The following is a 27,040-nucleotide window of genomic DNA, read 5'->3' on the forward strand; positions in this document are numbered from 1 at the left end:
GATGCACCATATTTGAGCGTGGCACATCGACTATATAGACGTAGTTCGCGCACGAAAATGATATATTCCTCCGTCCAATAAAGGATGTCTCAAATTTGACTAAATTTGAATGCATCTATACACTAAGTCATGTCTAGATACATCCAAATTTTGACAAACTTAAGACATCTTTTGTTGGACCGAGGGAGTATATGTTATCATCGAAGCATTAAACAGAGAGTGGTCGTGCCGGAGTGGTTATCGGGCATGACTAGAAATCATGTGGGCTCTGCCCGCGCAGGTTCGAATCCTGCCGACCACGATTTTTTTTCCTTCAACAAGGATCTACGGCATACTCCTACTTGGGAGGAGGATTTTCAAGGAAAAATGAAATGAACTGAATCTTGTTCCGTACGCCATCTTCGAACTGAATTTCTTGTTCTTTTAGCACCTTTTTCAAAATTCCGTACACAGTCTCGCACTCAACCACCGTCCAGTAGCACCAAGACAGCCAGACATTGTTTCAAAAGAAAAGATAGCCAGACATGACCAGAAATTAACATCTTATATTACCCTGCTGTAACCTTTCCCCTCAAACCCCCTTTAATTAACTGAGTCATCATTTTACTGAACCATCATTAGACAGATTGTACCGTCTCGTGCAAATTTCCTTGCAACAAACGCGTACCTTTCATGGGAAGCTAGCTACTAGGTAGCCTCCTTGCCGTGTCCGGCCGACCGCCGGTTTGTGGCTACAGCTCGCGTTCGCACTGCATATATAGGCGGATATTTCGACGACAAATGGCACGGGCAGCCAGACCCGAGCAAAGACAAAGCAGCAAGCCAGGCCGGCCACGACGGCAGCTGTTTCTCTGTCTCTGGTCTTGGGACAAACCCGCTGAAATCAACCAAGCTACAAATACCACGCGTGTGCGTGCATTCTCGAGAGCTATCGAGCAAATCTAGGACCGATATTATGGCCATGTCACGGCGGACGGCCTGGATCGGCGGCGGGCTCCTAGCGCGGCTGCTCATGGTCGCCGTCCTGCTCATGTCCGTGCGCTTCGTCCTGGCCAACCACACCGACTTGGATTACCCAGGTGGCTACAACAAGCTCCAGAGCTATGCGTAAGTACGCCGGGCCCTGCTACTCCTATCCCTCCGTTCTATAATTCTTGACTCAACTTTGTTTATTTTAGAAAAAATTAAGTCGCGTCAAAAATTATGAAGCGGAGGGACCACTAGAGAGCTGGCTCTAAGATGGCACGATTAATTTCTGATGTCGCATACTGCAGGTACGTGGTGGCGTCGGCTATCGTGGGGGTGGCGGGGAGCGTGCTTCAGATACCCGTCGCTCTGTACCTCCTTTGCAAGAGCAAGAGGGCCATGCCCAGCGCCATGATCCTGGACGTCAGCATGCACGCCGACATAGTGATCAGCGTGGTGCTGGCGAGCGGCGTGGGGGCCGGCTTCGGTGCCACCAACGACGTCCTGCGCTACGTCCGCGTGATCGAATGGAAAGGCGGCTCCTCCGAGCGGCAGGATCTCACCGACTACTACAACAGGGCCATCGTCGCGCTCATCTTCCTCCTCGTCGGCATGCTCCTCTCCTTCTGCGCCACCGTCGTCTCCGCCAGGCTCCGCGCCAAGGCGATCAACGAATCTGAAGTCTGAACTCTCTGAAGGCGTGTAACCAATTAGATCATCCAGGAGACACACGTACCTGCGCCAAATTAAACGATCGATATATGTAGCTTAATTAGCTTGCGGATTGTACTGGATGGCGCCATATGTTCAGAGTTCAGTCACTGTTTCCAAAAGGCAGAATTGTTAGCTTGACACGCTTGAATTAATTTGTACATGGAGCGGAAAAGTTTCATCAGCGCGCGCTCGTAGTCGTGCGTGCAGATAGTAATTTGCATGACCTGAGAATGCAGGCAGGGTTCACGCAGAAAGAGGCTGCCACTGCCCACTTCTAGTGGATGATCAGCTCAGAGCTAACAACACTCGTGACTTCTCCGGTCAAAAAGGGGGCTAATCTTCCAAACGCAATTTATGTCATGACTGATCTGTGGAAGATTTGCTGAAAGCAAGTAGAGAAAAGTTAAGAGGTGCTCTGAAGATTTGTTGGTAGTGGACTAGACTTGACCCGATGCGCAGGGCCAATCGTTCATGGGGGAAAAAAATTCCTCTAACACCCACCATAAAAATGACATTTCTAACCATTAATTACTTAATTTAGTTACATTTGTGTCCTAAGTTGCAGTTCAAAATCCAATTAATCTGATACTTTGTCTGTTATAAAATAGTTGTACGTACATTTAGGTTTATCATAAGTCAAACTTCTCTCAGTTTGACCAACTTCATCATCGAAAAATATAACTAGGATTCACAACACCAAATTAGTTTCACTGCATCCGTCATGAAAATATGTGTTCATATTGTCCTCATTTAGTATCGTAAATATTGATGTGTTTTATATAAATCTAGTGAAGACTTCACTAAGTTTGACTTAAGATAAACCTAAACATACACAACTAATAAGAAACAGAGCGATTATCCGTGTGCTTTTCACGTTGTATTTGTCTGATTTCATATTCATTCTGGGGATCTCCGTTTCCTGTAAAAAGAATACCGAACAAAGTGCATGTCCCCTTCCGTCCGCGCGAGTACAGCTACCCTGCAGACTGACGCGTCTGCAACAGACACTCGGACAGGACCAGAAACCATCAGTTAAATAAGTGATCACCATCAACATATCATTAGGAAGTCACTAGCCATTGTGCCGTCGCAGTTATGTTCATCAGTAAGTTTGTTTTCTCGAGAGAATACGTTAGTAAGTTTCCAGGAAGGCATCCCTCTTGGTTGATAGTACAGCTAGCTTGGCACTTATGTAATTGTCTTCAGAGTTGAGACAGAACGTCATGGCTATCTTGCATAGAGATGTCTGCCCCAGACACTCAGACAGGACCAAAAAACCGTCAATAAAGTAGTACTCACTGTCAACATATCAATATCATTGGGCATTACTAAAAAAAACGTACTATCATTAGGCATTGTGCCGTCGCATGCAGTTTAACTTCAGTCTTGGGGCTACCTACAGCTAGCGCGCCGCGGTAGCTTTTTGGTGTGGCTTCCGGCCGGCCGGCCGAGAGCTTGTGTGCCTCTCGACTGCGACCTCCCTGCGCGCGTAATTGCCTAGGCGGTCTCTCGAATAAATTTACTCTATGTCGACGACACATGGTGAGGATATGTACTACAGCTTACCTGAATGACTGGGCGCGCGCACGGAGAGCAAAGCCAAGGCCAGGCCTCAAGCCCTCAACGGCTATATATTCGTCTTCCCAAAATGCTCAAATCAAGGTAGCTAGCTACAAATACAACGTGCATTTGCGTGCGTGGGCTAGCTAGAGTTCGAGATCGTTGGCCGTGTCCGATCGAGCAGTTTATAAGATGGCCGTTTCCCGGTGGACGGCGTGGGTCGGAGCCGGCCTCCTGGCGCGCCTGCTCATGCTCGCCGCCCTGCTCATGTCGGTACGTTTCGTCCTGGCCAACCACACCGACGTCCTACTCACCGACAACGACTATTACAAGCTCCAGAGCTACAAGTACGCACGTGAACTATTTGATGCGTATACGCATATACTAGTTCATCTTTGCTAGAACGTACGTACGAGCGATTTCTGAGGACTGAGGCAGTGAGTGCGCAAGTGCAGGTACGTGGTCGCGTCGGGCATCCTGGGGTTGGCGGGGAGCCTGCTGCAGATACCCGTCGCCATCTACCTCCTGTGCAAGAGCAAGAGGATGATGCCCAGCGCCATGGTCCTGGACATCAGCATGTATGCAGACATGGTACGTACTAGCCCTGACACGCATGCGAAATTCGTCAATTTATTTCATCTCCAGTTCTCCACACGATACGTTCTACTCCGCTGCATGCATGATCTGTGCGCGCGCGCGCAGGTGATCAGCCTCGTGCTAACGAGCGGCGTGGGCGCCGGGTTCGGCGCCACAAACGACGTTCTGCGGTACGTCCACGGTGTCATCTGGGAGCACCCGGAAGTCGAGAAGATCCTCGTCGATTATTACAACAGGGCGATCGTGGCCGTCGTCTTGCTCCTGGTCGGCATGCTCCTCTCCATCTGCGCCACGTTCGTCTCGGCCAGGCTCCGGGCCAAGGCAATGAACGACCCTGAAGGTGTCTGACGACCGATTAATGCCAGGCCATGATGCTGCAGATTGTATGCATGATATTAATAGTTCGTTTTACGTAACAGGAATTAGTTCAATTTTTCATGCCTCGCATGTCGCGCCTTCAAATTGTTTAGCTAGTACTGCAGAGTGCGGGTAGATTCATAGATACCGTGTCGTAATGTCAGGGAAGAAGGGGTCGGTGTGCATCCTGTACATGGATTAGCAATAGACACAAAATGGATACAGCCCTGTTAATCAAGGTGGCTTTTCGTTGTGGCCATCAGTAGACCGCGGCATGCACGGTTGGAGCAACAGCTCCGGCAAACATTTTCCCAGATCCATGACTTCACTGCAATGTTTAGTTACTCGGCGTACGGCGTCCATCCATCGAAAAAAAAAAAATCTTTGGCCGAGGCTTTACCTCCTACTCCAGTTACGACACAGGGTCCTTTCTCACACGGCTCCATCGTTGCAACCTCAATGAATTGTTTACAAAACCTCGATGAAATAATGAAACTTTGTATAATAAAAAATAGCACGAAGCAATAATATAGTTGCCTTTTATTTTAGAGAAAATTACTTTTTTCGTCCCTCAACTTGTCGGAAAGTTCATTTCTCGTTCCTCAAAAATAATTCATACTTTTTTCATCCCTCAACTTTCAAAACCGGACACTTTTAGTCCTTAAGGCTATCCGAAGCGGTTTGTTTAGCCACGTGTCCGGTTTGCACTTAATCCCGTGACCGTCGAGGCTGTTGAAATTGGCCGTCGTCGGCACTGGTTGTACTTCTCCTCCATCTGCATCATCCATATTTTGATTGGAAAAGAAATAAGTGAAAAAACTATGCGAAAACCAGACACGTGGTTAGGAAAACCACTTTGGATGGACTGAGGGACTAAAAGTGTCCGGTTTTGAAAATTGAGGGACAAAAAAAGTATGAATTTTTTTTGAGGGACGAAAAGCGAACTTTCCGACAAGTTGAGGATGAAAAAGGTACTTTTCTCTTTATTTTTTACTTTTTATAGAGTAAATTTCACACAATTACATTTTTTTTCTAAGGTTTCACCAGGCTTGACGTTAATCTTCTTAGAGAACCGCCATTTTTTAGGCAGGCGTTTTAGGCTAGTCATAGCGGCGAGTAACTTAAAATAGTCTAAGTTATTACCTTCATAGTGAGTAGTAACTTATGTGTGTGTCATGTATTGTGTCATTTATTAAGTTGTAAAGTCATTTTACCTTGGTTTGTGTGATGTTATGGTAACATATCTAGTTACCACAAACCTCTCTCTCCTCATTAATAGCATGCCGCATTATCAAATTTGCTTAGTTGACACTTATGTTACCACATATGTTACTCCCACTATGAATAGTCTTACAATCCAAATCTATCTATGTGTTGGCATTTCCGACACGCAATGCCCCCATGTCATATGCCACATGGTCAAGTTGACCGTTTCCATTGCCATTTATGATCCACTAACCTTGTCATGTGGAATGAGATAATAATACACCGCCCCTTTTGCTTTCCCGCATCCATAGAATATTGTTGTTTTGAGATGAAAGGGATTCCAAACTGAACATTTTTTTTCTTATGATCATATCGATCGGATTGCACTATCATTGAGATAACAGAACAAACACTGAGTTCGCATGCACCAACTTAGTTTGTTTACACACTTGCTGCCACCGCGTACAAGAACTCACTCAAGCCCTACGCTACAAGTTCCATTCCATTACTGAACATGACGAGCAAAATCGCTCGCAGCCAAGTACTGCGCAAAGGTAGGAGCACCATCTGGCCATACGGCTGAGGATACGTGATACATCTTTGCACCAGGTAGCATCCTCAACGCGGTTACAAGAACGTTTAGCCGTTTAGGGCGTGTACACATTAGCTTTTTTTATACTGATGTCACATAGATAAAAATCTGACATGAAAGAAAGAGAAATGAAGTAAAGACACAAGCATTCTCTTAATCAAGGATTATCTCTTCACAAGAATGATAAGTCATAGATAAAACAAATTTTTCATTGTACTAGATTTCACCTTTTCTTAGCATTTATTTAGTTAATTTTATTCATCTAAACATTAATTCTGAGATATACCACTAATAGAGCTACCTTTGATTTCTCAATATTTTTTTCATTACTAAAAAATACTAGACAATCTTTTCTGATAACCCATTGTACATATCTTTTGTTATTTTTTCTAAATGACGTGAAACACGTAAGATACGACAGTCTTATCTATCATTGTACACGCCCAAACAATAGCGGAAATTACACGTCGTTTGTTCCAAAATTGAAGTGCTCGTAAGAAAATTTAGGGACACCATGCCGGCCAACCGGCTAATAGTGGTGCACGGCGTTTCGACATGCACCGCCTAATAACGTACACGTAGAAACCAACACACAGCGCGCATCGTTTTCTTTCAGACCTTTTAATTTGTCGGACGACTTTCAGACTAATTTGACCGCGATCACAACACAAGGAATGTGAAGGGAAAAAAGGTGATGCGTACATGTACAACATGAAAATACATTTGTGCTTGCTGAGCATCACTTGCTAGGTGATTGTCCACGCACGAATTCGTACTGCCCGCGCGCTGCCTTCCGCATTCGGTCGGCATTTCGCACCGACCCCGGCCCAGATTCGTTCCCGGTCCTATAATAAAATGACCCAGCTAGCACGTACATCCATTCCACAAGACTTCAGCGCGTAACAACTTGTAATCTCGATCTCACCTTGTGTTCGATTTGATCGGCGATGGCGTCATCGCTGCGGGCATTCGCGGTGCGGCGAGGCGAGCCGGTGCTGGTGATCCCAGCGGCGCCGACTCCCCGGGAGGTGAAGCCTTTGTCAGACATCGACGACGGGGAAGGCATGCGGTTCTACAGCTCGGGCATCCACCTGTACCGCCGCAACCCGTCCAAACAGAACACGGACCCGGCCAGGGTCATCAGAGAGGCGCTGGCCAGGGCGCTCGTCCCCTACTACCCGCTGGCCGGCCGTCTGCGCGAGGAGGCCGGGAGGAAGCTCGTGGTGGACTGCGGCGCGCAGGGCGTCATGTTCGCCGAGGCTGACGCCGACCTCACCGCCGACGACTTCGGCGACCTGCGGTTCTGCCCCCCGTTCCCTTGCTTCGAGCACTTCATCCTCGAGAGCACCACCAACGCCGGCGCCGAGCCGGTCATCGGCCGCCCCTTGCTCTATTTCCAGGTGACGAGGCTCAGGTGCGGGGGCTTCGTCTTCGGGCACCGCGTGTGCCACTGCATGGCGGACGCGCCGGGCGGCATGCAGTTCCAGAAGGCCATCGGCGAGCTTGCCCGGGGCGCCGACGCGCCGCCCGTGGCGCCGGCGTGGGGCAGGGAGATGTTCATGGCGCGGCAGCCCCCACAGCCTTGTTACCCGCACCTCGAGTACGTGGAGCCACCAGCAACAGGCGCCAAACCCGACCGGATGCTTTCGACGCCGCCGGACGCCATGTCACGCGTCCATTTCTTCTTCGGGCCCAAGGAGATCGCGGGGCTGCGTCAGCGCGCGCCGCGAAACATGAGCTGCTGCTCCCGGTTCGAGCTCGTGGCCGCCGGCATCTGGCGCAGCCGCACGGCGGCGCTGGGGTACCCTGCCGACGAGGAGGTGCGGCTGTCCATAATCGTGAACGCCCGCGGCCGCGGCGTAGTCCCGCTCCCGGAGGGCTTCTATGGGAACGCGTTCGCGTACTCCGCGGCGGCTACCACGGCCGGGGAGCTCTGCCGCGACAGAGGAGGCCTGGGGCACGCGCTGGAGCTGGTGAAGAAGGCCAAGGCGGCCGTGACGGGCGAGTACCTGCAGTCGGTGGCGGACCTCATGGTGCTCGCGGGGCGGCCGCTGTTCGCGCTGTCGAGGACGTATATCGTGTCGGACGTGAGCCATGCTGGGTTCAAGGGCGTGGACTTGGGGTGGGGGGAGGCTGTGTATGGTGGGCCGGCCAAGGGAGGCGAAGGCCCCTTCCCCGGCGTCGCCAACTACTTCTCGCGGTCCAAGAATGGCAAGGGGGAGGAGGGCATCCTGGTGCCCGTCTGCCTGCCCGAGGACGCCATGGACAAGTTCCAGCTCCAGATCCAAGGTCTCACCTCCGAGCTCTAGGCGCGCATACGTGTTATATGTCACCGTAAGTGTCGTGTCAGCCATGAATCTACAGAGGCTCGTCGCAAATAAAAGTCTCCTCGGTATGTCTTTTTTTTTTCCACAGGCATTCATGTCGGTGTTTTATTTTTCGCCTGTACTTAATCAATAAAGCCATCTTTCCCTCAATAAAAATACGGAGATATCAATAAAATCATATTTTACGTTATCCAGTCTGCAGATAAAAACACCGACATTCTCTCCTCCACGCATCGCCTCCTATCGACAAGTATAAGTCAGTGCAACTTGTTTAACACGAGTAAATTTCACAATACCAGAGGCAAGATGTTTGCAATAGAATTTCACAGGGCTACCACTATGTTCTGTGTAATTTTACTGCAACATACAAACAAACATATACAACTATATTATAACCTAAACTAAACACTATAATTTAAATCATGTGAGAGACTCAATTCAAACAACAACGGCGTCTTCCTCCTACAACTACAGTATAACCCCGCTTCTCTCTTTCTCCTCTTGGAACCCCTGATCTACCAACAAAACAAGAATGAAAGTTAAACTGGCAGCCACCAAAGACAAACTCAAAAGAATAGCCTGTCTAGCTCTTAACCCACGAAACCTAGCTGCTCTTTACGCGGCGGAGCAGTGACCCTAATCTGAAAAAAGAAATGCAAGGCAAAATAGAAAATCAGTAGGAAACCACTGACACTAACTAACTGATCATGATGCTACTTGAAACTGAATATTGTCTGAAACTGAATCTAGGACTGAATAAAACTCTTTTGAAACTGAAACTATACTTTAAATTTATAAATCAAATGAGAAAGTGGAACTCTTCTCAAACTGAATGCGCAGACTTCAACTGAAAAATCAGATGCAACAGCTACAGCCTGCAGTACTGAATCTGGGATTGTAGTTTTTGTTATTTTTGTTTTTTTGAGGAATCAACGGGGGTGGGGGGGGGGGGGGGGGGGAGTCTCCCCACCTGAATTTCATAACTCAAAGAGAAGTTTTACATATTTGCGAGTCGCGAGGACAGGTAATTCCGCCAAGACACGCCGTCTACCTTTAAATCGGCTTTCTTTAGCCGATGAGCCCAAAGGGACGAGACATCTATGATGTTCTTTAAAATTACATTAGGCGGCAAAAACTGACTGTGGAAAACAACACTATTTCTAGAATCCCAAATCATCCAGAGAATGGACAGCAGCATTCCATGCCAAATGGAGGACGGCAGATCAGGAGGCGGAATGACAGACCATCGTGATGAGGAAGCCACGAGCGTGGCACCAATAGCAGTCCAAACTTGAAGGCTAGTAGAGCAACCGAAGAAAAGATGATGGCATGATTCAGTGCTGGCAGAACATCTCAGGCAAGTCTCATCTGAAATAATGTTCTTGCGGAACAGGTTTCTTCGCGTGTTAAGGCAATCCTTGTACAGCAGCCAACCGAAGATCTTGACTTTAATTGGAACGTGGCTTGACCAGATGATAGACGCAGCAATGTCCAGCGCACCGGGGCAAAGGATGCGGTAGGCATTCTTGGTGGAGAAGGGCTTTCCATCAATGAGAGTCCGGGCGTCAGGTACCTCAGAGAGACAAAAATCCTGCAACAGAGTGGATATGGACTGAAGCTCGGAAGCAGCAGCCACTGTGAGTCTATTCCGCAAGGGTAAATTTAGACCTTCATTAAGCGCAACATTAATTCTTTGGAAGGGAGCAGTACTGGGTATAGAACAGACAAAGGCTCATGAAGGATCCATCTATCTAACCAGAAGAAGGAGGATTTCCCATTACCCACATTGACAGAAGTAATTGCTCTAAGAATTAGGAGGTAGTTCTTTATAATCACTTTAAGGTGGGAGGTGGCATTAGATGCAGCTTCTAACTCACAGGAGGTACCTCTAATAACCCACTGAACCCATGGCAAACCTGTGGAATGTAAAAATCTGAAAGCAAATTTCAACAACAAACATGTGTTTTGTGTCTGCAGGTTTTTGACGCCTAAACCACCAATATTTTTAGGTTTTGAAATTGAGTCCCATGCCACCAAACATTGAGATCCAGAGCACGTATCGTTTTGAGTCCAAAAGAAAGCACGACGTTTCTTGTCAAAGCGCTCGGTGGTCAGCATGTTTAGGTCAAAGGCTGACATGCAGTATGTAGGGAGGCAGTCGAGGACCGAGGAAACCAAGGTCAGGCGACCACCTTTTGAGAGCAAGCGAGCGTGCCAGCCGGAAAGGTAGGAACCGCATTTATCAATAAGTGGAGCGAACGCCGAACTATGCAGTTTGAGAGGTGAAAGGGGCAAGCCAAGATAAGTTTGGGGGAAGGATGAGATGGAGCAATTTAGGGAGGTTGCCATACTTGCAGCTAGGGCCTGGTTCACATTAAGAGGTTGTTTTATGAAAGTTTATAGCTAAGCCTGTTGCATTAGAGAAAAGATCTAGGAGGGGTTTTATTTTTGCCGCAGCTCTAGGACATGCCCGAGCGATAATTATGGTGTCGTCGGCATATTGTAGGGTGGCAGGGGGCATGTCATTGCGTAGAGGATGCAAGATAGTTTCTGAAGAAAACTCCTTTCTAATCATTTGTTGCAAGAGGTTAGCCACGATGATGAACAGATATGGAAATAGAGGATCTCCCTGACGAAGGCCATTCCGACATTGAATCCAAGCACCTGGCACACCATTTAGAAGGACAGTTGTTTTGCCAGAGGATAAGAGGATAGAAGGTCAGAGATCCAAGAACACCACTTATCGGGGAAGCCTTGATGCCTGAGAATTTTTAGAAGAGAATCCCAGCAGACGGAGTCGAAGGCTTTTCTGAAATCAAGCTTAATGACCATGGTTGGAGCTTTACGTTTGAAACAGTAGCTTAGGAGTTCGGCCGCATAGACAAAGTTATCCGAGATGCATCGCCCCGGAATGAAGCCAGTTTGGTCACCATTGACAAGTGAAGGGATGAGAGGCTTAAGACGAGTGGTTAGTATTTTTGCAGCAGCTTTCATTGGGCCATTCTGCAGTGATATTGGTCGGAACCCATCAGGAGTACGAGTTACTTCTTTTTTTGGCATCAAAGCAATAAAAGCCCTGTTGATACGATCAAAGTTGGCGTCGCCATTCTGGAAAACAGATAGGAAGCGAAAAAGGTTAAACTTGACAGTAGGCCATAGTTTCCTATAGAAACCCGGGCCAAAACCATCAGGACCAGGGCTTGCAATCGGGTTTGCAGCATGGAAAGCTTGGAAATTTTCTTGTTGAGAGAAAGGATCATCGAGATGTAGGAGACCTGGAGTAGCGGCTAGGTAGTAGTCGAACAGGGAGAAGCCCCAAGATGGAGAGTGAGCACGACCAAGAAGATCGGAGAAGAAAGAATGGAGGATAGTAGCTTTTTGGGCATGGAGGAAGCATTCGGTTCCCAGGTTTTCAAGGACGTGGATTTTATTTTGACGCGAGCGCTGGGAGGTGGCAACGTGGAAATACTTGGTGTTTTCATCACCCTCTATAGCACTTCGAATCTTTCCACATTGTCGCCAAAACTTGACTTTCGCTGAGATGGATCGTTGCAGAATCGCAACGATAGAGTTTCTAAGGGCAAACTCAATAGGTGGTAAGGGTGCAATTTCTTCACGCGCGTCCAGAAGAGAGATGACAATCTTGCAGTTAGTTTCACATTGGGCTTGAGGGATTAGTTTTTTCTTCCAGGATTTTAGGGACGAGCGAGTCCGTTTAGTTGCAGCCACAAGATCAGACGTTGCGTTTTGACAGGGCTGGCGCCTGTTCCAGGCCTCATGGACAAGGCCGAAGAAATCTGGGTTTGTGGCCCAAGCATTCTCAAAACGAAACAGAGGTGACTTTGGGATCGCCGTTGAAACGGACACAACCAGGGGCACATGGTCAGAAGCGAAACGAGTTAAAGAGGTAAGCGTCGTATTTGGAAAAAAATGTTCCCAAGCAATGTTAATGAAAGCAAGGTCAATTCTTTATAAGGTTTATTGGACCAGGTGTAAAGCCTATCTAGAAGAGGGATTTCAATGACAGCTAAGTCATCAAGGCTGAAGCAATCGCATGGGAAAAATTCTGATTATTTTTATCCTCCGGAGATCGAATTAAGTTAAAGTCGCCAATTAGTAGCCAGGGCATGTCATCCGTTGGTTGGATATCTCTTAATTCATTTAGGAAGAGTGGTTTGAGATCGTGGTCGGTAGGAGCGTAGATATTAGTGATCATTATCGGAACGGTGGAGGCAAGCGTCGAGAAGGTCATTGAAAGGGAGAAACGGCTTGAGGACATGCTGATAAATTGGAGGGAGGAGGAGGCAGCCGATAGGATACCACCGGAAGCGCCTACAGCAGGAACAAAACGGGAGGTAACAAATTTTCTGGGGAGGAAGGAGTGCAATTTGAAGCCATCAATGGCCTGAAGTTTCGTTTCCTGATGAAGTACCATTTCCGGATTTAGAGCAAGTAATTCAGATAAAATCTTATCACATTTGTTAAGATCGGCAAGGCCACGAACGTTCCAAGAACAGAAAGAAAGGCTTACATTCATAAGTAACCACAAGGCAACATTAACAATCTAAGCAATAAAAAAGAAAGCCAGTTACATCCTACAGCCCCATCAGCCCACACCAATGGGCCGAAACATAGAAAATGGGCCGAGGAAGATATGGCAGGAATTACAAAGGGAGGGAAACATATTGGGCCGAGTACAAGAGTAGACCGATACAGATGGGCATCAGAGTGTTTCTTTGCTGGTGACAGCCCACGTGGCACACAGCACACAGCTGAGGTCATGATAATGGGAGGCTTAGGTCGACGAGGTCGTCCGCAGTGGCGCCGCAAGCCACAGCGATACGACGTGCGGCCGAGGGTGATAGGGGCGGCGAAGTGGCATCGTCGAGACGTGTGGCCAGCACTGCATCAGAGAGCTCACTAGTGGCGCCGTCCAAGTTGAGGCGGGCGGCCTTTGCAGCCACCGCCTTGGCGGTCATGTCGCGGAAGGCAGGGCCATCAGAGATCTCCAGGCGCCTGCTACGACGAGGTGGTGGAGGCTTGGACATTCGAGCAGCCTTCATGGCATTGTCCACAGCACGCTTGTTCCTAGCTCTGAGCTTCCTTGCCACGGACACATGAGTGTCAGGATCGGATTGGTAGTCAGCTGGGACAACGACAAAGTTAGGGCTCTGTGAGACAATAGGCTTGGAGCAAACAGGACGAAGATGCAGAGAAGAGACATTACCCTCCAGAGAGACGCAGAGAAGGTGAAGGGCAGTTCGTTGTCGCCGGTGACACCCCCCGAAGCCGCCGCATCCTTGCCACCCCCAGAGAGAGAGTCGGGATTGTAGTTTTGGATGCAGTACTGAAATCAGATGCATGATTCGTTGTAGTTTTGGATGCATCACTGAAGCTGGGGTCATGGTTCAAACCACTGTCATATATTGGTCATAGACCCTGTTCCAAAAATGATCAGGTTTCCTCTCAAAGAAAAAAAAATGGTCAGGTGTCCTGTTCTGTTTCCTAGCGAGGAAAAATGGTCAGGTTCCTGGCAACCTAGATTGTCTTTCATTTGATGAGGTGGAAATCAGTGTCACTTTCAGATTCCAAGACGAAAGAATTATTTGGATTACGCCAGAAAGAAAATACGGAGATGGCAAGCATAATGTTCAGTGTTAGAGAATGGAATGGAAAGCATAATGTGGCAAATATGGTTTAACTTATCACATAGTACCTTGACAATATTGCCAGCATACTTCATCACCTTTGATGCAGCAACTCCAACTGGGAAACAAAACAAAAACACCTAGAAGATAAGTTAATCCCAAATAATAAATATTGAATCAGTTCAAACATCCAGCTGTAGTACCTGAGTGCATGGGTAAGGATCATCAGAAATGTAATACTCCCTAAATGAGTAGCCATGAGAAAAGCCTCAACATTAGATGGCACAATCAAGTTAAAATAAGCAGTATCATGCATTGATGATAGCCTGCATCGTCCCAAGATGAATATATGTCTCAAACTCTTTCAGAAATTCTCTTGACAGTCCAACCAAATAAATCTTTTCTAAACCAAAATATATGCAAATAGGAGCGACTGCACTAAGTTACATTATTATGTGTATACCCCAGCAAACCGCTTAGAAGAACCATCACCTGAAAAAGAAAGAACATTCGGTCCTGAAAGCTCAGGACATAAATAAAAAGAATTTTGATTATACCAAAACATAAATTCATTGGATGTTTGATTATACCTTGAATAGAGCTATGACTACAGCGAAGCAACACATGAACAAGTGATTATGTTTGTGCCAAGGGCTTCTTCAGAACATGTTGCTGTCAAAAGAAACATCAAACACTAACCAAGGGTAGTCAAACCAGTAAGCATTGGCAGTGCCATTGAAGATGTGATATTTGCTCAGTACCTGCATGTGTGCACAGAAAGCCAACCGAACCAAGATAACCCTCACCAACAGAGATACCAAGATGGCCAAATCCATGCTGTAAAAAAAAGGATGGCTGAATCCGTCTTAGACCACTGCCCCCCAGAGTTTGGGTCTTAATCTCAGCAGCATGATGGGTCAACGCCAGCATTCCATCCCGGGGAGCCGACACGTACCGAGCCATGCAGCAATCGATCCAAAGGGCAAGAAGAAGGCTAGAGGATGACTCATGACGGCACTGGCAGAAAAGAGAAGATCGTAGAAGTAGGCAGGTGCAGAATCAACAGAGACCGAGGAAAATCAGCCCATAACCGATTGCTAATGCTGATGCTGACAAAGGACCACCAAAGTTACCAACGACGAGCAGCACTCCACAGCCACTGACAACGACACCAATAACAAGACACGCAAACACGTAAAGAAGCAGCAGGAGGAAGCGCGCTATCATGGATTGAGCGTTAGAACTTCCAAGATACAAAAGACCATACTTCCTAAATACTACTCTTTATTGATACTGAAACCATACATGAGAATTCCTAAGACCTAAGACTACGAGTAAGACTAAGACTCTACGGTCAGAAACAAAAGAATTACAATCGACTGACCTAAGACCTACTAGTAGAAGAGAACACTAGGACTAGACTCCACTCTACCAGCATCTGTTGCTCCGATGCCATTGGACTGTGATCTGAAGCCACGTATCTCAAAATGCTCTTCAGAATGACATCACAAAGAACAGCTGAATCTGAGAGGGACGTCATTGATCATTCATCTTCGAACTCGAGCGTTGGCCCCTAAAATCTAAAGCGCTGCGGTTCCCTTCCTCTACTACCTGCGATCAAAAAGCAAAAACAACAGAAGAGTAGAGAAAGGAAACGAATTACCAAGAAAAACAGATGATGCAAAGCAGGAACGAAGTCTTAACGGGTTACGGGGGATGCAGTGGCAATTAATAGCGCAAGAACGAATTCTACGGAACGATGCAGTGCAGGAACACAATCTACGGAATGATTAAATGCAAGAACCAAATCTACTGGTTGCTGCAATTCAAAACGAAACCAATCGCCATCTACGTGATAAGATGAAACGCAAGAACGTAATCTTTTGAATGCTCAAATCCGAAGCGAAATCTACTGGACGATGCAAGGGCAAAGATATGATGCAAGAAACGAAATGCGAGAAACTAATTGACGGGATGCGATGCAAGAAATAAGAGGGAACGATCGACGCGAGAAAGAAATCGAACAAAAGATGCAATTAACGGGGAATTAAAGAACTTAACTCGAAACCCTAGGACCCCACGACGGGCGGCCGGCAAGCCCGGACGCTGCGGGACTCCTCCTCTCCGCCGGCCGCCGCCTCCGCCTTCCTCTTCCTGGATCCGCAGCTCTCCGGAGCAGGCGGCCCTCGTTCCAAGATCCTAAAGAACCACTGAAATTCATCGACGCTGATGAAGAGGCGGTAGTCGACGGCGCGCAGGACGAGCTTCTCGAGCGGGCACATCTCGCTCGCTCGGATCGACCGGTCCGAGCAGATCTCGAACGTCTCCACCCGCCTCTCGTAGTGCCTAGGGCTGATGAACTTGGCGCCCAGGAGGACCGCGACGGAGACGAGGCGGTGCGCCGTGGTCGGCTCGAGGACGATCCCCGCGTCGCAGGCGGGCGGGCTGCGCATGAAGCGGGTGAGGTACGCCCCCGCGTAGACGTAGACGCTGCCGTCGAACAACCGGAAGCAGCGCTGGAGGCGCTCCAGCCTCCAGGAATTCCCCGATCGGAACGCTCGGGGTCGCGCCGCCGCGGAACGCCCGGACGAGGTCGTTCTCGGCGGGTTCGGAGGCGGCGGTGGCGAAGCGGCGGGACTCGGCCTCCACGAGCGAGGCCAAGAGACGGAGCGTCCTGGGGCTCCCGTTGCTGTCCTCGCGCAGGACGGAGGCCGCCATGACCAGGAGATTGGGTCGTGAATAGGGTTTGCTTTCGCGAGATGAGGGGAGAGGAGAGATCGGTTGTGTGGGTACGGACGTACGGAAGTGATGCAAATACGTATGTTATACCAGAGTTGGCATGATCGAGAGGATTGAGATGTCATGTACACTTCAGTCCTTGTGAATTTTAAATGAGGTATCACCTAATGTGTAGAATTCTTAAGAATTAGTTCAATTTGAGACCAATCCTTAGGAACCTTAAACCTCAATTCCTATGAAACAAATGCTACACATAGAAAAAAAATCTTTAGTTTTGAAACCCCGTGAAAATCCTCTAAAATTCCCGCGAACCGAACGAACCTAACGGTGCGCGGCCGCGTATGAAAGGCCGGGTAAGTTGCCAAGGCGTGGCGGGCTGTGATGCCGACGAGTTGCCAACCACTACTACTCTGAGTACACCCGACAGCTCCTCGTCATCATCTCTCTTTGTTCTCTTGTATCCCCAATTCCCCGGTGACAACCAGAGGAGGTGGCCACCTCGTATTTGGCCGTCACGCGGAAACCGGCGGTCGGCCGGCCCGCGAAGCAAAACAAATACTCGTTCCACGTACACCGGAGCCGCGATGATTGGGGGGGTGCCTAAACACTAAACATAGATGGGATCGCTCCACGCGTGGCAGGGATTAGCCGGAGCATGGCTGTCAGCAGTTGGGCGCCCACATGGTTTTGGCGTAAACCATCTGACCACCGCGCGCAGAGAAATCGGCAATCCTACTCGCCTGACCAGATGGCTATACCTGGGTGTGTTTTCCTAATCCAGATGTGGCGAACTGGCCGCACATGATGGTGCCCATCATATGAGACGCCCGTGTCAGCTTCTTCACCGCCGCAGCACGCAAGCCTCGGTGACCTGTCAAGAAATCCCTCGGCGACAAGAACTTGTTTATTTATATATCGCATCTAATCATGGAGCACCGAGAAAGTAAATCCCAGAGATTATTTAGCCAAGGGGAGGGGCCGCGTAGCTGCAATCTGAATAGGTAGGCTCTCCCGCTCGGGGGTACTACTACTTGTCTTCTGTCTCTGTGTCCAGTCCACTCCACGCGCACAGCCTCATTCATCTCTGCCAGTCCTGCCGCGCTCCCCCTCCCTGCCTGTGCCTGATCCCAATCACCACGCCCGCATAATCCGATCCGGGAACGTGCCTGTCCATGGCGGACACCTCGTCGGCGCCGCTGCTGCCGCGGAAGAAGTCGCCATCATCGGCGGCGCAGTACACGCGGTGCGCGTCGCACGCGGGGGACGAGCTCCGCAGCTTCCGCGCCTGCCTCCGCTGGATGTGCGTGGACCACACGGACGGGCTCCGCTCCGCGGGGTCGTGGGCGGTCTTCTTCCTCCTGGCCGTCGCGGCGCCCTCCGCCGTCACCCTCGCTCTCCCGGCCTCGGCGCCGCAGCGGCCCTTCGACGGGCAGGTCCAGGCCTCCCTCACCCTGGCCGCCGCGCTCGCCTACTTCTCCCTCTCCTCCTTCCTCCGCGTGGGGCTCCGCCGCCTCCTCTGCATCGACCGCCTCCGCCACGACTCGGACGAGGTGCGCGCCGGATACACGGCCCAGCTCAACCGCTCCTTCCGGATCCTCGCCTGCTTCCTCGTGCCTTGCTCCCTCGCCGAGGCCGCCTACGAGGCCTACTGGTACTGGGCCGCCGCGCCCTTCCGCTCGCCATGGTGGAACGCCGCCGTCTGCGCGCTCGACGTCGCGTCCTGGGTCTACCGCACCGCCATCTTCTTCATGATCTGCGTGCTCTTCCGGGTCATCTGCTACCTGCAGGTGCTAAGGATGGTGGGCTTCGCCAGGGAGTTCGGCAGGTTCGCGGAAGTTGCCGTCGTGCTCGAGCACCACCGCCGGATCAGGGAGCAGCTCCGCCGGATCAGCCACAGGTACCGCAGGTTCATCATCCTCTGCCTCGTGCTCGTCACCGCCAGCCAGTTTGCCGCGCTGCTCGCCACCACCAGGCCACATGCCACCATCAATCTCGCCACCGCCGGCGAGCTCGCGGTCAGTACTACTTACTCCCTATGTTTCTTTCAGGGTTCAGGTGCTCTCATGAACAAGCTCGAATTTCTGCAATTTCAGTACTAGTGCGATCAATTTAGGCCAGACCATGTTATTGTGCCAGTTAATGATCCAGCTAAGCATGGGCCTAGTGATTGCATTCATTAAGTTTGGAAAGAATTATGTGGTAGGCCCATGCTCCCAAATTTCTAAACAGAATGAGTTCGGTATGCGTGAATTTTGTGCCATTTAAAGCAATAATATCATGGCACGATGGTACACACAAAATTCTGTTGCCAAACTCATAATATATGGCACTACATTTTTAAAAACCAAAGCAGTCACGCATACCGAAATACTGCATTCGTATTTGTTTATTTTACTTTTCTACCAAATTATTTTACTTTTATCGAAATTGTTAATGGGTATAGGTATACACATGCTTAGAAAAGCCGATAATTAATACAGTACAGATATCAAGCGTTCTAGATGTCTCAAAAGGCGATACAGCTATGTTCCTAACAAAAGGCATGTACATACAGCTAGATTTGCTCTAGAATCCTGAAAATTCTGACAGTAATAGATTGCTGAAGCATTTCTGAAGCGAACTGTCTTTTTTATTTTGCTAGGATTCTGAAGTCAAAAGTTAAACATTCAGTTTTCACTTGTTACATAGCTAAGCATGGGGGTCTGATGATTAGAGCGTGCCTTGGCAATTGGAGTGTTCGATTTAATAGAGCTTCGTTTCCGGAAGTAGAACTTAATCTAACGACAGATTGCGAATTCTCCGGATGCAGCTCTGCTCGGTGAGCCTGGTGGTCGGGTTGCTGGTCTGCCTCCACAGCGCCGCCAAGATCACCCACAAGACGCAGTCGATCACGAGCGTGGCGGCTGCCTGGCACGCGGACGCCACCATCCACGCCTTCGACAACGACCTGGAGGACCCCGACCCGGCCCTGCCCGCCTCCACGGGCTACATGGCGCCCGCCAACGCCTACCGGCTGGCCTCCGGCGAGGAGTCCGATGACGACGACGACGACGATGCCAGGAGCGAGGACTCTCTCGACGACTCCAAGCTCGTCCCCTTCCAGGTCAACAACATGTGCTTCCAGAAGAGGCAGGCCCTTGGTAAGCAAAGCAAGCAAACACACCAAATGCGTGAGCGAATAACAGTTGTTGGTTGCTTAACGATGGGTTCTTTGCAGTGACGTACCTGGAGAACAACCGGGCGGGGATCACGGTGTACGGCTTCGTCGTCGACCGGACATGGCTGCACGCGCTCTTCATGATCGAGTTCTCGCTCGTCATGTGGCTGCTGGGGAAGACGGTTGGGATATCTTGAAGGTCCCGGCTCTCTCTTTGCTGGCTTGCTGCTGTTGGCGCTGGCCGATCTCTTGTCAAGTCTGATGCAGAGGGTTACGCTAGGGCGGATGTATAAAGGAAGATGAAACACAAATGATGATATGGAGGGCTATTACTTGTGTAGGTTCATCTGATGAATGTTATGAGAATATTACTCCCCCCTTCTAAATTCTTGTCGTGGTTTTAGAACAAATTTGAACTAAATCCGCAACAACAATTTAGGATAGGAGATAGTACTAGTTACCAAAGGTTGGTTCAATTTAATAATGAGAGTAGTACCGGTTTTGAAAGTTAATCAGATGAGCACTGACTGTGCTTGTTGATCTTGTCAAGTGTGCTAAATCGTTGTGTTGAGTAGAAAATCTTGAACTGAACAAGTCATGTGTCTTGAACAGATGATAATGAAGTTCTTGAAGCATCAATGTTACACAGAACATCTTTTACATGAGAATAGAGTGAAATAACTTAACAAATTAAATGGTAGGTTGAAGCTTTCAGACCACATCCGAGTTAACCTGAGATCAAGAGAGTAACAGATTGAGATTTGCGCACGACAAGTGGTCGAAATAGCAAATCCCTACACCAAAACATCACAAATGAAACATGCAATCGACAACATTACATTGATAAGACATAAATAGCAGTCGCTGAATATAACAAGTCCACAGTTCACTTCGATCGAGAAAGCAAAGCAAAGCAAAGAAAGGGTCAGGGCATTCACATCAAAATCCATGCAAGGCAGCACAGGAAATAAAAGCACTGCTTTGGCGCAAAGATGTATGCAAATCATATCATGCAGGCACGGGCATCGCCGAACAGAGATCTCAGTCCAACCTGTATCCTCTGTTTGCTCTCAGGAATGAAACAAAACGGAAGGAACGGCCTGATGATGAACCTTGGAGCCATCACAACGCATTATTTTTGCCTCCCACACACATGGATAGATTGAAGAAACCCCACCATGATTTCATCTTTCAGCTGCCACTTGTTGACGTTACATTTGTCACCGTAGTATGGAGCCGCCGATGAGCTCTCCCTACAGTCCGAACAGCAGCAACTTGCTGTCCCCTTTGAGTATTAGCTGAATCTTGCTGAATTTCAGAAGCACCAACTGAATTAGTCGAGTAATTACGCCTAGGCCTTTCCCTGTGCCTTCTGTAAGCCCTGCTGTGTGAATCTCCGCTGGCAATTCGTCTGCCACGGCTAAATAAGGATGCCAGGAAGTCAATGCTCTCATCCAAACTACCATCAGATGACTCAGAGAACTCAATCCTCTCACTCAGAGTGCGATCTAAGGACGTGAAGAAGTTGAGTCTCTCCTCGAAGTCAAATTCATCTCCATCAGTGAACAAATTGTTGTTACTGCCACCATTCAACTCAAGCACATAATCCCCCATAATGACAGCTCCTGGGTTCGTGGCCCTGATAGTGCTGATTGCATCCTGGCGCTCTCTCTCACATTCAAACTTTTTCCACTCACTTGCAAGTGCAGGATCAACTTCACGAGGTTTTGCTGAAGGGTGTTTGGAGCTCACATGCTTGCAAAGTTCTTTATATGAACCAACAAATTGGCATCCATCATGCATGCAGGCTCTCTTCTTGCGGTTGAGATAATGACGAGCCGGTTCAACCACAGTCCACCCTTTAACCTCCCCACGGCACAGAGGGCATGCAAGTTCCATTGCACACAGTTGTTTGCTTGGTGGTGGTGTGTCTGAAAGGCTACGGGCAGACTCAGTAGAAACACCAAGGGCCAATTTCTCCTTTGCGTAAGCTTCTTTGAAGTGTTCAAGACAGTTAGAGTGATGGTAGTTGGTGCCACACATATATGGTCGGCAACCCTTGTGGTGAGAAGTACAGAGGAGGAGGACGGCATCATGTGGATGCTCCAAGCAAACTGGGCAAGTGGCGCCTTTCCATTCTCTTTTCTCACAGGCCAATGGCAAATCATTTGGTTCGTCTGTTCCTTTTGTCTTCCAAAAGCAGGAACGAGCGTCAGACAAGGATGACATGCTTCGATGAGCTGGGACGTTTCGGGCTCTTGGAGATCTCGTCATAACTTTAAAACCTGAGAATGCAAAGAAATTGCAAGAAGAAAGACAAGTTAAGCCACAAATTTCAGTTGCAACTTCTACATTCTATGGCAATGTAATGGACAAGGAAAATCTTCAGTTGGTCTCGACCACATTGCACGCGCTATCACTAGCCGTCCATCGCATCTACCTTCTAAACGGCAGACTCAAGACCAGACGTTAACGACTGACGGAAAGTATACAGCCACCCTACTCTAACTCGTAGACCCTTTGGTCATCCCGATCCACAGAGAACGGCCCCACCTAACTCCATGGTCCGATCTGAATCTCAGGGTTAGTGTACCGCATGGCCTTTTCATGCGTATTATCACTGGGTTGTCTCGTATCTGGGCCGTCTCTTCGCTATCTCGCTTTTTCGTCTTAATAAACTGATTCATTCTCAAGTGCGAAATATATACAGAGAGAGAAAACACATATTCTTAACAGAGAATGGATATATATATATATATAGAAAGAGAGAGAAAGAAAAACACATATTTTTGACAGAGAATGGATATATATATAGAGAGAAAGAAAACGCAGCATATTATTGAGAGAAAAAGAATATGTATATAGAGAGAAAAAACGCATATTCTTGAGAGAGAAAAAATGTATGTATATATAGAGAGAAAACACATATTCTTGAGAGAAAATGGATATATACATAGAGAGAGACAGAGAGAGAAACACATATACGTGAGAGAGAATGAATATATATAGAGAGAACACATAGTCTTGAGAGAGAAAACATATACTATTAAAACAATGGACATATATCTCTTCCATGACGGACAGCTAAGGGACATGTCATATATGGATATGAAATTTTCATTTGGGATAGGCATCAAATGCAGATCGCATCTACACACAACAATGATAGATCGGGAAAGAAGGATTGTTTTACATTTTCTCTTGTGGATTGAACAGTTCCCAGCCTTTTTTCTTACTATGGTGACAGATCGCATCTACACGCAAATGTTGTACTCCCTCCATCACATATTAAGTGGACTTTCTATTACATGTATCTAGACGCTTTTTAGACATAAATATATTCATATTTGGACAATTTTGAGTCACTTAATATGGGACAGGGAGTACTGTACTATTGTTGCTTTTGCAAATAACCTATTTTTCTTTACCAGCGCCTAATCATATAGGATTAATGGGACCGGTATCTGTTCGTGTGGAAAAAACAACTGACGGAGAAAAAAAATTCAAATAAACATAGCCTTGCAGAGCAGGGAGCAGTATGTAACTATAGAGTATAGACCCAGTCTTTTTTCTTACAGTACGCGCGATTGAAAAAGGCTCGTGCAAAACACTGTGGATCGTACAGTGTCAATGCACGTCACGTCATGAACATGCTACGGGACCACAGACGTTCTCCGTTAGACGACGTCCACAATGTCAAAAGATGACGTACACAAAAACGATCGTCCAGTCCAGTTCCTGAGGACGGACAAGATTCGTGGAGTACTATGCTCGAGAGCAGAAAATCCTCTCTCAATGGACAAATACTTGCATTATTCAATTATTACCAGAAATTAAGTTAGCAACAGAAAGAGCAGATTCAGCTAGGAATATAACCGTCTAAGAGATTGTTAGGAGAACTTATATTGCTGTCTGGCTCCTGTATATAGGAGAGCTGAAGATTTGCTGTGATAAAACAAAAAATAAAGTAATGCCTCCCCAAATCCCCACTTCTATCTGAATAACTTGATCAACATGCTAAGACAAGGAGCGTCCAACATGAAGGGCTGCTACCTTGTTAGCTCTCACCAATCAACGTTACAGTCAATGTCTATCTTATTGACACACATACCACGTAAGCTGAACATCACTTGAAGAAACAAATGCACAAACTACTACTGTGTGACAAACACAATAACTAAGAAATTAAGTTAAAGCTCAGGCTCCGTTTGGATGTCGGAATTGAACTGAGTCTGTTGAAAATGAATGTAGGTCAGAATCAATTTCATGTAGAATCAGAATTGGACTACAATTCATTTTTTTTGCTTGGCTGCCATAGAATTGGCAGGCAAAACACAGGAAATGAAATCGCGAAAACCAAAGGAAGCACTAGAATATCCTCTCCGCTTGATCTAACACTAGCACCCAAACTCAACCAACTGTTGCATCTATTGCACTACACCGGAAGCAGCCACCGACGAGGTCCTTTTGCACAGATAAGGTCGGAGTAGAAGAAGCCGAGATCAGTACTTGCCGGTTGGGTGTTGCAGTGTTCAGATTATTCTCTGGAACAATCACTTGATTGCTTCCTGCTTCCATGGCCAAAGAGGAAACAAACAAGACTGGCAGGGCTTGAACAGATCACCGGCTCGAAGCTGCCGTTAGAAAGGGGCGGCCAACATGGAGTTGACAGAGCACATGGTGAAGGATCTCGACAGGGCACCCACAGGTGAAGGTCAACAGTTGCGGCATTCGCCAATGGAAACATGACCGGCGGAGATGTAGGGCGATGGGGTATGACCTGGTGACTCTAGATCTAAAAGGCAAAACCAAGAGAGGCGGTCTCTTCTAGAGGCACTAGCAACAGGGAAGAAGAGAGAGGTCATCGAGCATAACGGACGGATGAAGTTGACGGTGAAGTAGAGGAAACACACAAGTGTCGATTTCATGTGATTTGGAGGGGTGGAGCTCGGTATTAGCGAGGGATCTTCCTAGTTGTCACGCAAAACCCGTGGAATCGTGTTTGGTTTCCATTTCCAATTACACGCGCATCCAAACGGCATATATTCCCTTTGTACTTGGTCGAATTCTAACATCCAAACAGGGTCTAAACGTGATTTGATTTTTTTTCTTATCTGAAGTTGGAATAGATGGATTTTAAAATATTTTTTATGTTAAATTGGTGATGAAACAAAAAAAAATCTAGTTGTGACCAAAACGGTGTGCAAACATTCCACACTTAAAACCATTAAATGATGTGCAAACATCCTTATATTTGAATTAGCAAGTGTGAACGAAAGATAGGAATAAGGTGCAAACAAAACAGCCACACGATATGATTGGCACAGCCATCCAGATAGAAAATAAGCATATATTGGCAGTTTTGCATTATATGTTGTATGAGGCACCACTAGAAGCTTGATTTTTTATTTAGAAATAACAAGAGATCTTCCATATATCAGGAAAAAATTAACAAAAGATGCATATTTTCTAGTAGAGGAACGCTGTAATATCAGAAAGGGATGAGAAGTGGGGGTTTCATCAAATCAAAGCACAGAAAAATACCACGTTTACAATCTATAGTCAAAAGAATTAGTCAATAAAAATCCTAAAATCCATGATTAAGAATCAAATCAAAGGCCAAGGGGTCACAGCCAGCCTGACAAGGCTGAAATTTCTGATGCGGGGTGCAGGGCAAACAAGATAATAGTAGGCTGCCATAGTCTTATGGTTGCACTATAACTTTTTGTTCTATCAATGCATCAAGAAACAAAAACTTCTGCATTTTCTCGAATAAATAATAAAATGGGATTGGAGCTTCAATGCTCAGTGTTACTGCTACTGATTCTATAATCCAAATGTGAGAATCACATAACTTCAATAGTTAATATACTAAAAAGGGATTTCTCGAAGAAGAAAAATAATAATGGGATTAGAAGTTTAGAACGCCAATGCTCAGGGTTGCTGCTACTGATCCTACAACCTAAATGTGAGAGATCACATAACTTCAATAGTAAAAAAAATACTCTCTTTTTCTGCAGCACCCATCTCTTCCTGGATATATCGGATTATAGTATACGGCACAGATAGCGAAAAAAATAACGATTTACTGCTGGATTGGTTGACTAACACCTCTGTTCAAGTAACTCCACATCATGATGAACTGTTTGGTCTATAGGCAGGGTTTCGCATGTCGGCCGTAACTGCAACGCCGGCATGGAACTGCAAACCAGATCTGGAGCTAGTAGGGAAGGGGGCTGATGGAACGGTCCGCCACCGCCGGCGGCGCGGCCACGATCACGGGCGGAGGACCCCGTAGGGAAAGGTAGGGCGGCCGCCCTACCTTGATTTTTGCCTCAGTTACGAATTGGGGAAGCTTAAGGAGATGAAACGGGGAGCTAAAGGGCGGAATCCGTTCGTGGGGTGATGGGAGGAGAAACGGTCGGGAGCGGGAGAATAAAGCGGATACCAACCTGCGGTGGAGGGCTCGCGCAAGGACGAAGACGAGCCGGCGGGCTGGGGCGCTAGGCAGCGGGATGGGGAGGGAGCAGTGGCGGCACTCGCGCGAGGAAGACGAGCCACGGAGCGAGGGGGCTGCTGAGGCGCCCGGCAGCGAGATGCCGAGATGGGGAAGAGGGAGGGAGGGGTGATAGTTGGCCAATGGGCCCACCAAAGGTGTCCATCGGCCGGGCCAGACCCATTCTGGGCGGCCCGGTAGCCCGGCTGCCCGGCCGGAGATGGGCTCGGCATGGCACATAACTTTTTGTTTTTTGAGAAAAACTTGCAAAGAACTATTCGGGCCGGGCCGTGGCCGTACATCTGGACCTCGAGACCGCGTGCCGGCCCATACAAGCCCGTTTATCTTTTTTTTTCTTTCTGTTTTTCTAGTTTGGCGCATTGTGTCTCCAAGTTCTGGCCTAACCCATCTTTTTTTCCTTTTTTGGCCCATCACCTCTCCTTTTAGTCCAATCTAACCTTCCTTATGTGCGGGAATTTTCCAGTTCCAAGCCCTAGCCGCCGGGAGGCTGCCAGGAGTCTTCCGATCAGCGTTTTTTCTTCCGGTTCCTCTCGTCTCCGACCGCCGATTAGGCATCGGGTGACGAGGGAAACCATAGATCAACGTCTGACTGCAGTTTGTCTACCTTCTTTGTGAGGTTTTGTGTCCTCACGACGGCGTCTTTGTGGAGGAGGTGACGGC

The 27,040-nt window shown here is 47.9% G+C and overlaps 5 protein-coding genes, 1 non-coding gene and 1 pseudogene across 6 annotated transcripts; 5 read left to right on the forward strand and 2 right to left on the reverse strand.

The window, feature by feature from the left end:
- Positions 1-219: 219 nt before the first annotated feature.
- TRNAS-AGA lies at positions 220-301 on the forward strand. The gene has a single exon. It is a non-coding gene; the product is annotated as a tRNA-Ser (tRNA).
- Positions 302-798: 497 nt separating this feature from the next.
- On the forward strand, positions 799-1,852 carry LOC100835431 (CASP-like protein 4D1). The gene is made up of 2 exons (XM_003572589.3): positions 799-1,107; positions 1,275-1,852. The coding sequence occupies exons 1-2, from the start codon at positions 956-958 to the stop codon at positions 1,651-1,653; spliced, it is 531 nt and encodes a 176-aa protein (XP_003572637.1). The 5' UTR covers positions 799-955; the 3' UTR covers positions 1,654-1,852.
- A 1,415-nt stretch (positions 1,853-3,267) lies between these two features.
- On the forward strand, positions 3,268-4,453 carry LOC112271897 (CASP-like protein 4D1). The gene is made up of 3 exons (XM_024462118.1): positions 3,268-3,587; positions 3,696-3,831; positions 3,943-4,453. Exons 1-3 carry the CDS (start codon positions 3,433-3,435, stop codon positions 4,183-4,185), a joined length of 534 nt encoding a protein of 177 aa, XP_024317886.1. The 5' UTR covers positions 3,268-3,432; the 3' UTR covers positions 4,186-4,453.
- A 2,314-nt stretch (positions 4,454-6,767) lies between these two features.
- On the forward strand, positions 6,768-8,401 carry LOC100827400 (benzyl alcohol O-benzoyltransferase). Its single transcript, XM_003575137.3, has one exon. It carries the CDS (start codon positions 6,940-6,942, stop codon positions 8,299-8,301), a length of 1,362 nt encoding a protein of 453 aa, XP_003575185.1. The 5' UTR covers positions 6,768-6,939; the 3' UTR covers positions 8,302-8,401.
- A 6,767-nt stretch (positions 8,402-15,168) lies between these two features.
- Positions 15,169-16,847, reverse strand: LOC100835738 (annotated as a pseudogene).
- An 805-nt stretch (positions 16,848-17,652) lies between these two features.
- LOC100828011 lies at positions 17,653-20,403 on the forward strand. The gene is made up of 3 exons (XM_003575139.4): positions 17,653-18,721; positions 19,516-19,846; positions 19,924-20,403. The coding sequence occupies exons 1-3, from the start codon at positions 17,879-17,881 to the stop codon at positions 20,058-20,060; spliced, it is 1,311 nt and encodes a 436-aa protein (XP_003575187.1). The 5' UTR covers positions 17,653-17,878; the 3' UTR covers positions 20,061-20,403.
- Positions 20,404-20,675: 272 nt separating this feature from the next.
- On the reverse strand, positions 20,676-26,471 carry LOC100828313. Its single transcript, XM_003575140.4, has 2 exons — positions 26,316-26,471; positions 20,676-22,148 (listed from the first exon to the last, which is right to left on the reverse strand). Exon 2 carries the CDS (start codon positions 22,135-22,137, stop codon positions 21,055-21,057), a length of 1,083 nt encoding a protein of 360 aa, XP_003575188.1. The 5' UTR covers positions 22,138-22,148; positions 26,316-26,471; the 3' UTR covers positions 20,676-21,054.
- Between the last annotated feature and the right edge of the window lie 569 nt (positions 26,472-27,040).

This window comes from Brachypodium distachyon, chromosome 3 (genome assembly GCF_000005505.3).
Source record: "Brachypodium distachyon strain Bd21 chromosome 3, Brachypodium_distachyon_v3.0, whole genome shotgun sequence".
Lineage (NCBI taxonomy): Eukaryota > Viridiplantae > Streptophyta > Magnoliopsida > Poales > Poaceae > Brachypodium > Brachypodium distachyon.

Coding starts and splice junctions, on each gene's coding strand:
- LOC100828011 (XM_003575139.4), top strand. CDS start 17,879: ATGGCGGACACCTCGTCGGCGCCGCTGCTGCCGCGGAAGAAGTCGCCA. Junction 18,722..19,515: donor CCACCGCCGGCGAGCTCGCG/GTCAGTACTACT, acceptor CTCCGGATGCAG/CTCTGCTCGGTGAGCCTGGT. Junction 19,847..19,923: donor CCAGAAGAGGCAGGCCCTTG/GTAAGCAAAGCA, acceptor GGTTCTTTGCAG/TGACGTACCTGGAGAACAAC.
- LOC100828313 (XM_003575140.4), bottom strand. CDS start 22,137: ATGACGAGATCTCCAAGAGCCCGAAACGTCCCAGCTCATCGAAGCATG.
- LOC100827400 (XM_003575137.3), top strand. CDS start 6,940: ATGGCGTCATCGCTGCGGGCATTCGCGGTGCGGCGAGGCGAGCCGGTG.
- LOC100835431 (XM_003572589.3), top strand. CDS start 956: ATGGCCATGTCACGGCGGACGGCCTGGATCGGCGGCGGGCTCCTAGCG. Junction 1,108..1,274: donor AACAAGCTCCAGAGCTATGC/GTAAGTACGCCG, acceptor CGCATACTGCAG/GTACGTGGTGGCGTCGGCTA.
- LOC112271897 (XM_024462118.1), top strand. CDS start 3,433: ATGGCCGTTTCCCGGTGGACGGCGTGGGTCGGAGCCGGCCTCCTGGCG. Junction 3,588..3,695: donor TACAAGCTCCAGAGCTACAA/GTACGCACGTGA, acceptor GCGCAAGTGCAG/GTACGTGGTCGCGTCGGGCA. Junction 3,832..3,942: donor TCAGCATGTATGCAGACATG/GTACGTACTAGC, acceptor GCGCGCGCGCAG/GTGATCAGCCTCGTGCTAAC.